This window comes from Papio anubis, chromosome 2, assembly GCF_008728515.1.
Source record: "Papio anubis isolate 15944 chromosome 2, Panubis1.0, whole genome shotgun sequence".
Lineage (NCBI taxonomy): Eukaryota > Metazoa > Chordata > Mammalia > Primates > Cercopithecidae > Papio > Papio anubis.
This window is the reverse complement of record NC_044977.1, coordinates 105,589,947-105,608,034: the sequence shown is the minus strand read 5'-3', so window position 1 is coordinate 105,608,034 and position 18,088 is coordinate 105,589,947. Positions and strand designations below refer to the sequence as shown.

The window sequence follows — 18,088 nt, the reverse complement described above, 5'->3', positions numbered from 1 at the left end:
GCTACTATAGCCTTGTTGTATAGTTTGAAGTTGGTAGTGTGATGCCTCCAGCTTTGTTCTTTTCGCTTAGGATTATCTTGGCTATATGGGCTCTTTTTGGGTTCCATATGAATTTTAAAGTAGTTTTTTTTGTTTTTTTTCTAATTCTGTGAAAAATGTCAATGGTAATTTAATGGGAATAGCATTGAATCTATATATTACTTTGGGCAGTATGACCATTTTCACAATATTGATTCTTCCTGTCCACGAGTATGGAATGTTTTTCCATTTGTTTGTGCCCTCTCCGATTTCCTTTAGCAGTGGTTTGTAGTTCTCCTTGAAGACGTCCTTCACTTCCCTTGTTAGCTGTATTCCTAGGTATTTTATTCTCTTTGTAGCAATCGTGAATGGGAGTTCATTCATGATTTGGCTCTCTGCTTGTCTACTATTAGTATATAGGAATGCTTGTGATGTTTGCACATTGATTTTGTATCCTCAGACTTTGCTGAAGTTGCTTATCAGCTTAAGAAACTTTTGGGCTCAGAAGATGGGGTTTTCTAGATATAGGATCATGTCATCTGCAAATAGAGATGACTTCCCCTCTTCCTAATTGAATACCTTTTCTCTTTGAGAAGAAGTCTCGCTCTGTCAACCAGGCTGGAGTGCAGTGGCATGATCTCGGCTGACTGCAATCTCTGCTTCCCAAGTTCAAGCAATTCTCCTGCTTCAGCCTCCCAAGTAGCTAGGATTACAGGCACCTGCCACCATGCCCGGCTAATTTCTGTATTTTTAGTAGAGACAGGGTTTTACCATGTTGGCCAGGCTGGTCTTGAACTCTTGACTTCACCTTAGCCTCCCAAAGTACTGGGATTACAGGCAGGAGCCACTGCACCCAGCCCTTGAATATTCTTTATTTCTTTCTCTTGCCTGATTGCCCTGGCTAGAACTTCCAATACTATGTTGAATAGGAGTGGTGAGAGAGGGCATCCTTCTCTTGTGCCGGTTTTCAAAGGGAATGCTTCTGGCTTTTTCCCACTCAGTATAATGTTGCCTGTGGGTTTGTCATAAATGGCTCTTATTATTTTGAGGTGTGTTCCATCAACACCTAGTTTATTGAGCGTTTTTAACATGAAGGGATGTTGAATTTTATCAAAGTCCTTTTCTGCATCTATTGAGATAATTGTGTGGTTTTTGTCAAGTTCTGTTTATGTGATAAATTATGTTTATTGATTTGTGTATGTTGAACCAGCCTTGCATCCTGGGGATGAAGCCAACTTGATTGTGGTGGATAAGCTGTTTGATGTGATGCTGGATTCATTTTGCCAGTAAATATATATATATTTTTTTAATTGAGATGGAGTCTCACTCTGTCACCCAGGCTGGATGAACAATCTCAGCTTACTGCAATCTCTGCCTCCTGGGTTCAAGCAATTCTCGTGCCTCAGTCTCCCAAGTACCTAGGATTACAGGGTGTGCACCACCATGCCCAGCTAATTTTTGTATTTTTAGTAGAGACAGGGTTTCACCATGTTGGCCAGGCTGATCTCGAACTCCTGAACTCAAGTGATCCACCCACCTCGGCCTCCCAAGGGATTACAGGTGTGAGCCACTATGCCTGGCCTAGTTTGCCAGTATTTTATTGAGAATTTTTGCATTAATGTTCATCAGGGATATTGGCCTGAAGTTTTGTTTTTTTGTTGTATCTCTGGCAGGTTTTGGTATCAGGATGATGCTGACCTCATAAAATGAGTTATGGAGGAGTCCTTCTTTTTTAATAGGAAAAACATTCATGTGATAAAAAATTTAAAAAGCTACAGCAAGGTAAACAGTGAAAAGTCTCCTTCCAGTAGCTTCTGCTGGCTGACCAGCCCTCTTCCCAGAGGCAGCCATTAAACATTTCTTGTGAATCTCTTCAGAAATGTTTTATGCATAAACAGTTAGATATATACATTTTCCCTATGTTCTATCCCACCCCTCCTTTGTGTTATACCAGTGGCAAACCACTATATACAATAATGCTTTTTTCACTTAATAATGTATCATGGGCTTCATACCATATCAGTACAAACAGTTTCTCATTCATTTTTAAGCAGTATCATATTTCATCACATGGATATACCATAAGATATTTAGGAGTTCCTTATTTAAATGAACATGTATCTTGTTTACAGTCTTTGGCTATTTTTATTATTTTCTTACCTGAAACTCTCTGAGCAAATCTGATTGCTTCTTCAACCGGGTCTGAGTTCACAACTTTATCTAGAATGCCCAGCTCGAGTGCTTCACCTGCTAAAATATGTCTTCCTGAAATAAACAACAACAACAAAACAATCAAAGAACAATGTAAGATTAAAGCAAAAAGCATTACTCTCTCTAGTAGGAAAGGCTGTCTGTCTGGATGTAAATATCTACTATTGAATAAGGTAAGTAAGAACCACATTGACTGAGAGTAGAAAGATCACCACCAAGGTAACCAGGAAACTTGGATTCAAGCTCCAGCTCTACTTTCCACTATTTGTGTGATCATGAAGAACTGCACCAGGACCACCATTTCCTCATCAGCAAATGGCAATAATTATGCTTATCTCAGTAATTCTGAGTATTAAGTGAGAATAATAGATTCTCTTTATATTCTATAACTCTCTACAGAAGTACTTTATGAACTACAAATCTCTATAGAACTCTATAGAAAAGTGAGATGTTTAGTTTTTGATAATAATAATAGAAGTAGTAGCAGCAGAGTAATATATAGTATCTATCTTATCCCTAGCATACACCACTGGCTGTGGTTGGTTTAAAAAAGAAAAAAAAAAAAAAAAAAAGACCAGGCACGGTGGTTCATGCCTGTAATCCCAGCACTTTGGGAGGCTGGGGTGGGCAGATCAACTGAGGTCAGGAGTTCGAGACCAGCCTGGCCAACATGGTGAAACCCTGTCTCTACTAAAAATACAAAAATTAGCTGGGCATGGTGGTGGGCAGCTGTAATCCCAGCTACTCAGGAGGCTAAGGCAGGAGAATCATTTGAACCCAGGAGGTGGAGATTACAGTGGGCTGAGATCACACCACTGCACTCCAGCCTGGGCAACAGAGCTAGACTCCATCTCCAAAAACAAAAACAATAAAAAAGAGAGAAAAAATAAAAAAAGATAGTTCCCAGACATAAATATAGTTAGCTCAATGAGAAAAAAAAATAAGTTGACATTCTATAAGGTATAATTAAAATTACATAGGACAAATGGGATGGACTTCTGCCAGTTTTTGGCTACCCAGCATCTCAACTCTTCCCTTAGTTTGTGGAATTGCTATTGTGTAGGCTTTGAAGCCCTGCCTCCTACTACAGAAGCTGAAAAGGACACAGATGATTAGACAATTGACAATTTGACTGTGGCAGCTGGAGTGTGGCCCATGACCCCAGTTAGTGAACCTAGTGCTCTGTTGAGGGTTTTTAGCTTGCAGTTAGTGACACTAAGCAGCAGCAACAGGTTAAACCTCATTTTACAGCTGCCAACATCTAGTGTCTGGCAGTGGTGGTGCTGGTACACTTAGCATCCAGTCATACCATTGGCATCCTCCAGTACAGAATGTCAGCAATAGGGGATATAGAAGTTTGATGAAGGTTTGCGCCGTTCCTAAATTTGCCTTGACAGTTCTTCACCCATTGTAAATATGCAATTTGATCGGCATATTCTGAGGTAAGAGGTAGGGGACATCAGCATCCCCTATCCCAGGGTCAGAGGGAAGGAGACAGTGACACACCGCTTGCTTTCTTGCCAGTACCATCTTGCCTTCTGAAAAGCAACCATCAAATCTATCTTGGTGGCAACAGTTCCACAGTCTTCACTGCACTTACAGTGTTGGTGGATGCCATCGGAGACAAACCTTCCATTCCTGGTTCTTATTAGTGCTTCAGAGAACTACAAATGAGTTTTCTTGATTGGATAGAAAGTCCGGTGATTTTTTTTTTGTTTTGGTAGGTGTCTCTTTGAAAAGCAGTATTTGGGCAGTTTTCTGGAAGTATTTCTGAAAACAGGCTTTCAGACCTCCTCCTGGAGTAAGGAGTAGGGTAGGAAGTACATAAGTAGTTTCCGGGGTCAAGTATCCTGTGTATAAAATCACTTTGGTAAGTAGAGGGTGAACAGCCTACCCAGGTTAAGGGAACCAAGCAAACACAAAATGGAACATGGAAACCTGGATAGTATTACAAAAGGATTTTGAGGTCAACTAAGCAGGGAGAATGTGAGCTACTCCCAGATGGACTAAAAATTTCTTTAGCTGTAATGATTTCTTCTGGCTTGGATTTCACAAAATTGGAAGAGTATCACTACTATTCTAACAGAGTCAATGGGATTCCAAGTACAGTCATATACCATATAATAACATTTCTGTCAACAACACATATATGATGGTGGTCCCATATGATTACAATATCATATTTTTACTGTACCTCTTCTATGTTTAGATGTGTTTAGATACACAAATACTTTCCATTATGTTACAAATGTCTACAGTATTCAGTAAAGTAACATGCTGTATAGGTTTGTAGCCTAGGAACAATAGGCTACACCATATAGCCTAGGTGTGTAGTAGGCTATACCATCTAGGTTTGTGTAAGTAAACCATGATGGTCACATAACAACAAACTCATGTAATGATCATTTCTCAGAATATATCTCGTTGTTAAATGATGCGTAGCTGGACTTTTATCCTGTTTCGAAGAACTAAGGATCTAAAGACATGGCTCTGTATATCCAATCCAGATTCTTAGGCTGTAATTTAAATTTGTTTTTTCTTATGACACCGTAAGTGTAGATGACAACCACTGTCCAATGTGCTCTGATAAGAACCCTGTGTGCCCTAAGGGAACTGAGGCTGAGAGTTCTCTTCTCCAACCTAAGTAATCTCAATTTTCTCCAATTTTCTTGATAGCTTCTTTCCTAACCTTTAAAATTTTTTTCCACATGGAACTCTTTCCAAATGTCATATTCAGGTTTTCCTAAAATTGTGCAGACTACTCAAAAAGACAGGTGTATAATTCTAATGTTAGCTCTCTTCTAATTCACTGTGACCTTTTCTATGCAAATCAAAACCCCATCATATTCTTACTATTTCTACCTCTTTTCTGCATGTTAAAAATAGTGATATTTCTTTAAGCAGTGCTTTGGGAAAAGGCCAATCCTAGTTCGTTTTATTTCTTTTTGTCAAAGCCAGTTTTCCTGATTTCTTCCAATAATCTTGGTTTCAGGCAATACTGCAAATAGGGCCACAAAATTATGCAGTATTCCCCCACATGCTTTAAGTTTCTGTAAACCCTCAAATTTACGGACTCATTTCACACTATTATGATTTCCTCCTATATTTTAGGCTTCTTTGCTTCCTATTTTATCTTTTGCACAATAAATTGTCTCATGTGCTTTGAATTTCTGAAGTATGTTAGATCCTAAGCATCCTTTTATGAATTTGACATTAAATACTTAAAATAGTTCACATTCTTTAAACTGTACTTATTATACCATTGTAAATTAAAACAATATCTACTTGATTTATTGAAGGAAATAAACGTCATATTTCTGGACTTTCTCTCCTTTTATACGCTACACTACAGATTTATAAAATCATCCCCTCATTTAAAAGAAAAAAGCCATTTTTAATGCATATAGCCTCACAATATTTTCTTTTCTTTTGTTTTTTTCTTTTTCTTTTGAGACGGAGTCTCACTGTCACCCAGGGTGGAGTGCAGTGGTACAATCTCGGCTCACTGCAACCTCTGCCTCCCAGGTTCAAGTGATTCTCCTGCCTCAGCCTCCCGAGTAGCTGGTACTACAGGTGCATGCCACCACCCCCGGCTACTTTTTTGTATTTTTAATGGAGATGGGGTTTTACCATGTTGACCAGGCTGTTATCAAACTCCTGACCTCAGGTGATCCACCCGCCTTGGCCTCCCAAAGTGCTGGGATTACAGGCGTCAGCCATGGTGCCTGGCCCGCCTCACATTATTTTCTAATTTGGCTAATGTATGCACAATTTTATATCATGGTTTCTATGTCAAAAGATGTGGATTTCTACTGGCAGTTCTCGAAGGGGTCTTAGGACCCCTTTGCCCTCTTAAAAATTATGGAGAACTCCAAAAAGCTTTTGTTTATATAGGTTATATCTATCAATATTTACTGAATTAGAAATTAAAACTGCAAGCTTTTGTCTGGGTGTTGAAATTACAAGGCTAGATGCTGTGACTCACACCTGTAATCCCAGCACTTTGGGAGGCCAAGGCGGGCGGATCACCTGAGGTCAGGAGTTTGAGACCAGCCTGGCCAACATGGTGCCCCCCCGTCCCCCGTTTCTACTAAAAATACAAAAATTAGCTGGGTGTGGCGCGAGCCTGTAGTCCCAGCTACTTTGGAGGCTGAAGCAGGATAATTGCTTGAACCTGGGAGGCGGAGGCTGCAGTGAGCCGAGATCGTGCCATTGCACTCCAGCCTAGGCGACAGTGGGAGATACCATCTCAAAAAAAACAAAAACAAAAACAAAAACAAAAATCACTGCAAGCTTTAAAAATGTTTCTTTATTAGTTCATTTTAAAATAATAAACTCACTGCATGTTAGCATACATGTTTTTATGCAATAATAATTATATAAAAATTTAAAAATTAGTGAGAAGAGTATAATTGTTTTAAATTTTTGCAAAGTTATTTACTGTCTGATTTAACAGAAGACAGCTGCATTCTTATTCTCCTGTTGCTTCTGCATTCAATCTGTTGTGATATCACACAGCATATTACAGTCTCTGGAAAATTCCACTACACATTTGTGAGAAAGGCAAGTAATGCCTTATTATTATGAAAATAGATCTGATCTCAAAGACCCTGTAAAGGTCTTAGGCCATACCCAAGAGTCCCTGGACCACACTTTAAGAATCTTGCGATTTAGATAATCATTCTTCATAAATATTACATAGCATCCTAGTATGTGAATGTTCCATAGCATTTACTTGTGGCTGGTATAATTTTAGTTCCTTTGAAAGTAACCTTTTGTTTTGTTTTTATCCTTTGGAAGCTTGCAGGATTCCATTTTCTGGATGTTTAAAATATTTACCAAGACATATCAAAGAATTATCTCATCAGTTTTTCCAAGAAAATGGCATGCTAGTTAAAGTACAATCTCTGATGCTATTCAATGTCTGAAGAATTTCTTCTATTTTTTTCTTTTGGTTATTGCTTTCATTTTGCCTTGTGCTTTGGGAGCACTTATTATTCAAAGCAGAGACCTCTGTTATATATCTTCCATGTCTGCTATCTTTATTTACATTTTATTTATCTTTTTGCTAAATTCTTCTGAATTCTCTAGATGTGTCTCTTTTTATCCTCTATGTTGTTGATTTTGTAATCTATCCTATCACATCTTTTTATTACTTCAAAAAGAAATTATTTTGGCTAAAGTTTTGATTTTAAATATGGTGTTCTTATTTAATAAAATATCTTCTTTTCTAATTTAGAATAATGTGAGTTTTCTAAACTTTTTTGTTTTCTTTAACGCTTAAGTAGATTCACATTTACATTTCATTTTTTTAAGTCATAAAATATTTTTGTAGGTTTTAGGGTTGCAGTTGTTTTAGTTTTAAGAATTTTTGTGTGTCTGTTTCTTTTAACAATATTTGCTGATATTAATTATTTCTGCCTGAGAGCCTTGAGGTACTAGTACTAAAAAAAATACAGAGAAAACCCACCTGGACCTACAGCTAAAAGGCAAGCAGGATAAAGATGTTACTCCCAATTCCTCTTCCCCTCTCAAGTATTCTGGGTAGTCAGAGGTATCCCACCAAAGTCTAGAGCTCAAAGCCTGTCCTGTGAATGAGTATAGAGTAACTCATCAGGGCTGGGGCCAAGCTTTATGAGAATACAGCAGAGCTTTCTATGCTTTTCTGTGAACAAAGAGGACAGCACCTAGAAAATAAAACAGAAAGAGGAGCAGGACACTGTAGTCCTGTCAGCTGATTGGACAGAGAACATCAGGGAATCAACTGCAATATGATCAGGCATATCCTCTGTGGTTAATGCTAAAGATTCCTTCATTTTCAGATGGCATTTTAAGGAAATTGTGGAGAAGATTGCTGTTGTAATCACTCTACTTTCCAGAGTTACCTCTCTTACGGATTTCGGAAGATCAGAAAGGGTTAGCCACCTAAATCTATTTACTTATTAATTTCCTATGGGAACAGTGCCTACAAAGTTGGCACTTTTTTCCCTCATTCATATCAGTAGGGAATCTTCAACTTTCACAATTTAATCTTTTTCTTTAACATCCTTTCTTAGAAAAACAAAATTTTCAGCCGGGCACAGTGACTGACGCCTGTAATCCCAGCATTTTGGGAGATCGAGGCGGGTGGCTCACCTGAGGTTAGTAGTTCGGGACCAGCCTGGTCAACATGGTGAAACCTTGTCTCTACTAAAAATACAAAAAATTAGCTGGGAGTGGTGGCACGTGCCTGTAATCCCAGTTACTAGGGAGGCTGAGGCAGGAGAATCACTTGAACCCGGGAGGTGGAGGTTGCAGTGAGCTGAGATCATGCCACTGCACTCCAGCGTGGGAGACAGAATGAGACCCTGTCACCAAAAAAAAAAAAAAAAAAAAAAAGAGAAAAAGAAAAAAATATTTTCCAAACCAAAGCAGGATTGTGAATATCGTGATTACTAACAGCTTTCATATTAGTAGCATATTACTGCTGCAACAAATTACCACAAACTTAGAGGCTTAAAACACACATTTACTATCATAGTTTAAGATGTCACAAGTCTAGGTCAGCAGAAGGTGTTCCTTCTGGATGCTGTAAGAAAGAATGTTTTCCTTGTCTTTTCCAGGTTCTAGAAGCTGCCTACATTACTTGGCTTGTGACCTCTCCCCCCGTCTTCAAAGCCAGCACATAGCGTCTTCTCTCTTCTCTGACCTCCTGCTTCCCTGTTATAAGGATGCTTGTGATAAAATGGGCTGAGCTAGACAGTCCAGGGTAATCTCCCTCTCAAGATCTTTAATGTAATCACACGTACAAAGACTTTTTTGAATGTAACATAATATATTCACGGGTTCTGCGAATTAAGATGTGGACATCTTTGGGGGCCATTTGGATACCATTTATGAAATATGGTCTGTTTAACAGGCACTATATCAGAAGCATGTCATGTTATTTCATTATTCCTTAAAACAACCATGTGGTTGTTTACTGATGAGAAAACAGAGGCTTAGAGGAGTTCAGAAGACCTCTCTCTGCTAAACCCCAGGCCCGTCTATCCGATTGTCTATTTGACATCTCTACTTGGATGTGTAACATGCCTATCAAACTTAACATGTCCCAAATGAAGCTCTTGTGATACTTCCATAAAACCTGTTCCATCAGCAGAAATCCCAGTCTTAGTGATGGCACCATCCTTCCAGCAACTCACTCCAGCCATTAGATCATCCTTGACTCTCCTCTTTCTCTCACATCTCGTATCTGCTCTGTCACAAAATCCTATTGGCTCTACCTTCAAAATATCTCCAGAATCTGACCATATCTTACGAGTTACATTGCTACCACTCAGATCCATGCCCCCATCTCTCTCCCTTGGATTATGATAGCAGCCCTCAGTCTTCCTGTTTTTGTCCTTGTCTCCGATTAGTATATTTTCAACAGTCAGAGTGATTTTTTTAAAAAAAACCTAAGTGAGAGCATGTTACTCCTCTGCTTGAAACACTCTAATACCTTTCTTCCTCAGTCACAAGAAAAGTCAAAGTTCTTTCTATAACCTTCCAAGCCCAATAAGATATGGCTTCATCCCCTAGTACTTTTCCCCTGACTCATTTCATTCCAGCTACATTGACCATTGACCTTCTTGCTGTTCTCTGAACATTCTAAGCATGTCCCTGCCTCAGGGCTTTGTACTTGCTATTTTCTCTATGTGGGATTCCTTCCTCCAGATATTGGCATAACAAGCTTCCTTATCTTCTTCAGATCTTTATTCAGGTGTCATTTTGTAGAGAAGGCTTTTCTAGCTATCCTACCTAAAATATTAATTCACCTCCCATTCCTAACATTTTATATCTCCCCCTTCCTGTTTTGTGTTTTCTTAGCACTTATCTCCACCTGATTTTATATATATATATATATAAAAATTATATAATAGGTAGGCATATGTGTGTGTATTCAGTTGTGGTGGATAGTCTCCAGAGTGACCGCCAGCAAGTCTAACCTCTTGGTATTCAAGTTTCCTCCCATATTGAATAGAGAAGACCTGCATAGCCAATAGGAGCGTTTAGAAAAGATGGCATGTGACTCTAACGCTAGGTCATAAAAGACACTATGGCTTTTGCCTTGCTTTCTCTCTTAGGTCACTTATTCTAGAGGAAGCGAGCTGTCACGTTGTGCGAATACTCAGGAAGCTCTATGGAGAGGTCCCCGTACATAGGAAAGGAAGCCTCCTGCCAAGGTCAGCACCATCCAGTCATCCATGTGACTGGGTCATCTTGAAAGAAGATCCTCCAGGCCAAGTGTGGTGGCTCATGCCTGTAATCCCAGCACTTTGGGAGGCTGAGGCAGGTGGATCATCTGAGGTCAGGAGTTCAAGACCAGCCTGGCCAACATGGTGAAACCCTGTCTCTACTAAAAATACAAAAATTAGCCAGATGTGGAGGCGCATGCCTGTAATTCCAGCTACTCAGGAGGCTGAGGCAGGAGAACTGCTTGAACTCGGGAGGTGGATGTTGCAGTGAGTCAAGATCGCTCCATTGCACTCCAACCTGGGCAACAAGAGCAAAACTCCATCTCAAATAAATAATAAATAATAATAATATATATCTAACAATTATGGAGTTATTACCATGTGGAGGACTGTCCTAAGGACATTGTATGTATTAACTTTTCCAATTTTCACCACACCACCACATGGTAGGTACTATTCCTATGCACATTTATAAAGAAAATAAGGCACAGAAAAGTAAAATGACTGACCTAAATTCTTATTATTAGTTATGTCTGTTTGAAGTATAATGTTGTATACATTCTTTCTTCTAAACTTACCTCAACTGAAAGTTTCATTCACATCTTACAAACAAATATATGGTAAATCTGAGGCAGGAGAATCACTTGAACCTGGGAGGTAGAGGGTGCAGTGAGCAGAGATCATACCACTGCACTCCAGCCTGGCGACAGAGTGAGACTCCATCTCAAAGAAAAAAAATATATATACACACACACACATATATAGTAAATCCAGGGTCTCTAAGTGTTGTCTAGTGTTGTAGTGTTCACATTCTCTATGAAAAAGAACAACTTAAAAAGCACTGGGCCGGCCAGGTGCGGTGACTCACGCCTGTAATCTCAGCACTTTGGGAGGCTGAGGCGGGCGGATCACCTGAGGTCAGGAGTTCAAAACCAGCCTGACCAACATGGAGAAACCCCGTCTCTACTAAAAGTACAAAATTAGCCGGGCAAGGTGGCACATGCCTGTAATCCCAGCTACTCAGGAGAATGAGGCAGGATAATCGCTTGAACCCGGGAGGTGGAGGTTGCCATGAGCCAAGATAATGCCACTGCACTCCAGTCTGGGCAACAAGAACGAAACTCCGTCTCAAAAAAAAAAAAGAAAATAAAAAGAACAACTTGCATTTCTAACTAATATCTTAATACTTGCAAATGAAAAATTTAATCATTTTCATATAAAATTTGAAAACATACCTTGAAAATTATGATTTTCTCATTTATATTACAATTTTTTTTTTAGATGGAGTCTTGCTCTGTGGCCCAGGCTGGAGTGCAGTGGTGTGATCTCAGCTCACTGCAACCTCCGCCTCCTGGGTTCAAGCGATTCTCCTGCCTCAGTCTCCCAAGTAGCTGGGATTACAGGTGCCTGCCGCCATTCCTGGGTAATTTTTTTTGTATTTATTAGAGATGAGGTTTCACCATGCTGGTTTCCAACTCCTGACCTCAAGTGATCTGCCCATCTCAGCCTCCCAAAGTGCTGGGATTACAGGCATGAGCCACCGTGCCCGGCCTATATTACAATTTCTAAATTAGTTCTGAATATAATGCACTCTATGTGAACACCAGTGTTTATGAATAGTCACTTGAACCGAAATAAAATCCTAAATTTGATTTGCTCTTCACATGCACTTTCATTTAAAAGGTTCTCACATTTGATCTTCATGATAACATTTGAGAAGCTCAGAAAGGCATTTCTCTATATTACAAATCAGAAAATTGACAGGCCAAGAAGTCCAGGAATCCTTTCACGGTTACATAGGGAGTCGATGGTCAAGCCAGAATTTTTCTAAATCCTAGTCCAATTCTTCACACTAATCTAGACAGTTGTTCCCAAGGTCTATACTGACCTGAGGTAATTAAGTCAAGTGCAGCAGGAACTCCAATGAGTCTGGGGAGAAGCTGGGTTCCTCTTGCACCAGGGAGAAGTCCCAGTTTAACTTCTGGTAAGCCAACTTGGGCCTATCAAAGATTGAAGGCATAAAGGCCATTAGAATGAGATGGTATGTTCAGAGTTGAGGCAAGCATTTCCCTGCATTTCCTGTATTCTCAAAAGCATAGTTTCATTGAATTCAGCAAGATTTCTACAGGGCAAATCAGTGCACATCCTTTTCTTTAATTAACAGCATAAACAGAGCTGTGCTGTCCCTAACTCTTCAAGTTGAAACACATTTTTAGCTTCTTACACATTTATTCTCTGACTGTATTATGACCTGTCTCAGCCAACAAAAATAATATTCTCTGGAAACAACTTTCTGGAGTCCTGCAAGAATCAGAAAACAACAGAAAGTGAAAAGACAACCCACAGAATGGGAGAGAACACTTACAAATTATATATCTGATATAGGATTTCTATCTGGAATATATAAAGAACTTTACAAATCAATAATAAAAGACAAGTAACCAGTTAAAAATGGGCAAAGGATCTGGATAGACATTTCTCCAAAGAAGAGCTACAAATGGCCAGTAAGCACTTGAAAAGATGCTCAATATCATTAGCCATCGGAGGAATTCAAATCAAAACCACAAGGTAACACTTTATACCAACTAAGACGGCTATTTAAAAAAATGACAGACAATAACAGGTGTTGGAGAGGATATGGAGAATACAGAACCCTCATACATTGCTAGGGGGAATATAAAACAGAGTAGACACTTTGGAAAACAATCTGGCAGTTCCTTAAATGTTAAACACAAAGTTACCATATGACCCATCAAATCCATTCATGGGTATATGCCCAAGAGAAATGAAAACATATGCCTACAAAAATCTTGTATACAAATTTTCATGGCATCATGGTTCATAAAAGCCAAAAAAGTAGAAGCAGCCCAAATGTTCATCCATGATTAGTGGATAAATGAAAGGTGGTACATCCATACAATGGAATATTATTCAGCAGTATTAATAAAGAACTGATTCATGCTACAACGTGGATGAACCTTGAAAACATGCTAAAAACAAAGTCAATCACAGGAGACCACATATTGTATGATTCTGTTTATATGAAATATCCAGAATAGGCAAATCTATAGAGACAGAAAGTAGATTAGTGGGTGCTTAGGATAGCAGGAGAAGGTGATGGAGGATTACCGCTAAAAGTTACCAGGTTTCTTTTTGGGGTGACAAAATGTTCTAAAATTTACTATGATAATGGTTGCACAACTCTGAGAATATACTCATATACCACTGGATTGTACACTTTAACTTGTATGGTATGCAAATTACATCTCAAAAAGGCTGTTTTTTTAAAAAAGAAAGTCAGACAGTAATCTCAGTCCGGACAGGAAGGTGAGCTTGAGTCCTTCATTACATTGCCTTTCTTGGCCATTCCATTTAAAAGTGGCTAAGGATCTGTTAGCCATTTACAGGTACAAGGGTGAGAAGAGGGTACTTAAATGCAGACTGCCATTTGCCCAGATTGTAATTTCAGCAGTTCCAAAACACCTCACATATGTGAGGTCTCTCTTACATGAGGTTTTCCTAACAGTCAATCACCATTCTTTCTATCACTGCCCATCTCTACCTCTTTACTTATTGCTAGAAACTCAGATCTGCACTCAGGGTACAGAAGGTTACGGTAAGAGGGATACAGAAAAGGAGCACTTAGGACATATATGTGTATTTATTTATAAGCATTTATAAAACTTAAAACACCATTGGGAAATGGTTAAATAAATACTTGTATAGCTATATGATAGAATATTATACCACCACTTACAATGATTTTTCTTTTTTTTTTTTTTGAGACAGAGTTTTGCTCTTGTTGCCCAGGCTGGAGTGCAATGGTGCAATCTCGGTTCACTGCAACTTCCGTCTCCCGGGTTTAAGTGATTCTCCTGCCTCAGCCTCCTGAGTAGCTGGGATTACAGGCATGTGCCACCACGCCCAGCTAATTTTGTATTTTTAGTAAAGACGGGGTTTCTCCATGTTGGTCAGGCTGGTCTTGAACTCCTGACCTCAGGTGATCCGCCCGCCTCAGCCTCCCAAAGTGTTGGGATTACAGGCGTGAGTCACTGTGCTCAGCCTATAATGATATTTTTAAAGAATATTTACCAGAAGATTAACATGATTTCTCTTCAGAAGCCACAGAGGTCAGAAGGCATGAAATGACATATACAAAGTGCTGAAAGAAAACAACTGTCAGTCAAGAATTCTATATTGAACAAAACTATCCTTTGAAAATGAAGGCAAAATTAACACATTTCCAGATAAAGAAAAACTGATGTTGTTGTTAGTATATTTGCCCTATAAGAAATACTTCAGGCTGTAATGAAAAGACATGAGACAGTAACTTGAATTCACATGAAGAAATAAAAAAACACTGATAAAGAGTAACTACATGGGTAAACAGAAAAGACAGTAATAATGTATTTTTCATTTGTAATTCTTCTTTTTCTTATCTGATTTAGGACCACTGTGTAAAGCAATAATGATAAATCTATGTTAAGCGGTACACAACTTATAAAGATATAACTTGTGACAATAATAGCATAAAGGGGCAAGTCATGGAGGCTACAGAGGAGCAAATTTTTTGTATATTATTAAAATTCAGTAATAATCTGAACCAGATTGTCATAAATTAAGATGCTAATTGTAATCACCAAGTTAACCACCACTAAGAAAATAACTAAAAATATATATAGTAAAATAAACAGCAAGAAAGTTACAAGGGTACACTTTTCCATTTAACACAAATGCAAGCAGTAACGGAAGAATTGAACAAAAAAACCAAAAAGCATAGAAAACAAATAGCAAAATGGCAGAAGTATGTTCTTCCTTATCAATAATTACATTAAATATAAGTATATTAAGTTCTCTAATCAAAAGACAGAGATTGGCAGAGTAAAGAATATGTAATAATGGGTTAAATATGATAGTATAAAAATACAGTATAAACTAAATACAATAAAAACCCAAATGTGGTTTTTTTGGTTGTTGTTTGTTTGTTTTGAGATGGAGACTCGTTCTGTCACCAGGCTGGAGTGCAATGGCGCGATCTCGGCTTACTGCAACCTCCAACTCCCAGGTTCAAGTGATTCTCCTGCCTCAGCCTCCTGAGTAGCTGGGACTACAGGCGCATGCCAGCATGCCCAGCTAATTTTTGTATCTTTAGTAGCGACGGGGTTTCATCATGTTGGCCACGATGGTCTCAATCTCCTGACCTTGTGATCTGTCCACCTCAGCCTCTCAAAGTGCTGGGATTACAGGCACGAGCCACCGCACTGGCCAATGTCCTTTTTTTTTAAAGGATGTTTTTCAAAGGAAAAAGAAACTAAGAAAAAAATTACATACAAAAAAGACTAGAATGAAATAGAATGTTAATAGGGGTTATTTCTGAACTGTGAGTTTATTATGATTTTAGTTTACATCTGTATACTTTCTTATGTTTTCTAGTTTAGTAGAATAATGAACATTATTTTTATCTTTAGAAAAATATATTAATTACAAAAATGCTACCATTATATGTACCGCGATATGCAGTGGTATCATAGACCTCATCTGACTTGTCTAATAGCCTAAATTAAACCTATTTCCAGAAATTTCCCCATATTTACTAGTTTTGTGCTATTTTCCAATAGAAATTCATCTTATTAGGTACTGATAATTATAAGGGACCATGAAACAGAAATCTCTGAGTTATCAAAGAAGTATTTAAATGTATACTTAGAAGTGACAGCCAACATATTTAATACGTCATACTGCATGAGCACTGCATCAGTGAAACCTGATATGGGTCATAGTACTGGAGGTAGAGTCTTGGGGCTCTCTATTGACTCAGGAGTTCCCCTATAGTTGATGGATCATAGAAAGGCCCTAGAGCTAAGGTTAAGGGAAATAAGGAGACAGAGGGCTCACAGTAGCAGGTGTTTACTTACCAGAATGGAAGCGAAGTTTTTGAACATTTTAACAATTAGTACCATTGTACTGGTACATAACAGCTGAAGTGGTTAATCAGTAAGCTAAGCATTCAAAATTATCACCTCTGGGCTGGGTCCAGTGCTCATGCCTGTAATCCAAGCACTTTGGGAAGCTGAGGCAGGTGGTCACCTGAGGTCAGGAGTTTGAGACCAGCCTGGTCAACATGGTGAAACCCTGTCTCTACTAAAAATACAAAAATTTGCTGGGCATGGTAGCGTGTCTGTAGTCCCAGCTTCTCGGGAGGCTGAGGCAGGAGAACTGCTTGAACTCGGGAGGTGGAGGTTGCAGGGAGCCGAGATCACACCACTGCACTCCAGTCTGGAAGACAGTGAGACTCCGTCTCAAAATATAAATAAATAAAATAAAATAATAACCTCTAATACGTATGACTACATTTAGAGTTTGCCCTAAAGAAAACCCCACACATCAGCCACTATATAGAGCCTTGGTTGTTACCTCTGTATGGGCAATCCTATAGTGACAGCTCAGGGCCAGCTCTAGTCCCCCTCCAAAAGCCATGCCTTGGATTGCTGCCACCACAGGCTTCACATTTCTCTGTATTTCATCTACTACATGTCCCAGTGTTAAGCCAAATGTCCTAGGAGCGCTGAAGCCATGAATATCAGCACCTAAGGGCACAAAGACAAGGAGAAAACAGAGTTGAGAAATACATGGGCATTGTTATCTAGCAATAAGTTACCTGATACTCTTTAAAAATTTTTTAAATTTCTTTTATTTATTTCTTATTTTTTTTTTAAGAGTTCCTGATGACTCTTAAAAAGCCTCAGACCTCTTTGGGCCCTTACACTTCATCCTTGGCTGAAAACAAGTAGATTGGAGAATGTAGAATGCTATGAGAGAAAATCCTCCAATCTTTACCAGAAATTCTGTAATTTTCTAAAATCTATCTTTCCATATAGTAAGTAGTAATTCTATCTTTAAAAAAATTAAGAATCTCAGAAAAGGGGAATAGAGATTCTCCTCCAAAGATCATTATTCTGAGATTGAGTGAGCCCCTCTCATTTTCATATATGTGATATTGTCAATCAACCCTATTCACAGCAACTTAGCTCCATATCTTTGTTAAGGGCATGAGTCATTACAATATCAAATATCAGGGTAACATATATACATATTTATGAGTTATATGTTAGTCAATCAGCTTAGAATTATGTTTTTGTAATAGATTTTTATCTTCAATAAAAATAATATTTATTGGCCGGGTGTGGTGGCTCATGCCTGTAATCCCAGCACTTTGGGAGGCTGAGGCGGGCACATCACTTGAGGTCTAGAGTTTGAGACCATCCTGGCTAACATGGTGAAACCCCGTTTCTACTAAAACATACAAAAAATTAGCCGCGCGTGGTGGCGGGTGTCTGTAGTTCCAGCTTCTCAGGAGGCTGAGGCAGGAGAATGGTGTGAACCCGGGAACCAGAGCTTGCAGTGAGCCGAGATTGCATCACGGCACTCCAGCCTGAGTGACAGAGAAAGACTCCATCTCAAAAAAATAAATAAATAAAATAAAAATAATATTTATTGCTTTTCCTGATTATAAAAATAACATATATTATGGAAAACTTGAAAACCACACAAAATTAAAAAGAACATGAAGATCACCCTAAATATCACCATACAGCCATAATTTAATATTTTGGGGAATTCTTAGTTTTTTTCCACATGGGTGA

General features: G+C 38.7%; 1 protein-coding gene across 2 annotated transcripts in view; it reads right to left on the bottom strand.

Moving 5' to 3' along the window:
* Positions 1-18,088, bottom strand: part of EHHADH (enoyl-CoA hydratase and 3-hydroxyacyl CoA dehydrogenase) — an 84,244-nt gene that overhangs the window by 36,005 nt on the left and 30,151 nt on the right. For both annotated transcript variants that reach the window (XM_003894722.5, XM_017955612.3), the window contains 3 exons: positions 16,860-17,032; positions 12,334-12,445; positions 2,179-2,283 (listed from right to left, as the gene is read on the bottom strand). In XM_003894722.5, the coding sequence (XP_003894771.3) occupies positions 2,179-2,283; positions 12,334-12,445; positions 16,860-17,032 (390 nt within the window). The remainder of the gene's footprint in view (positions 1-2,178; positions 2,284-12,333; positions 12,446-16,859; positions 17,033-18,088) is intronic.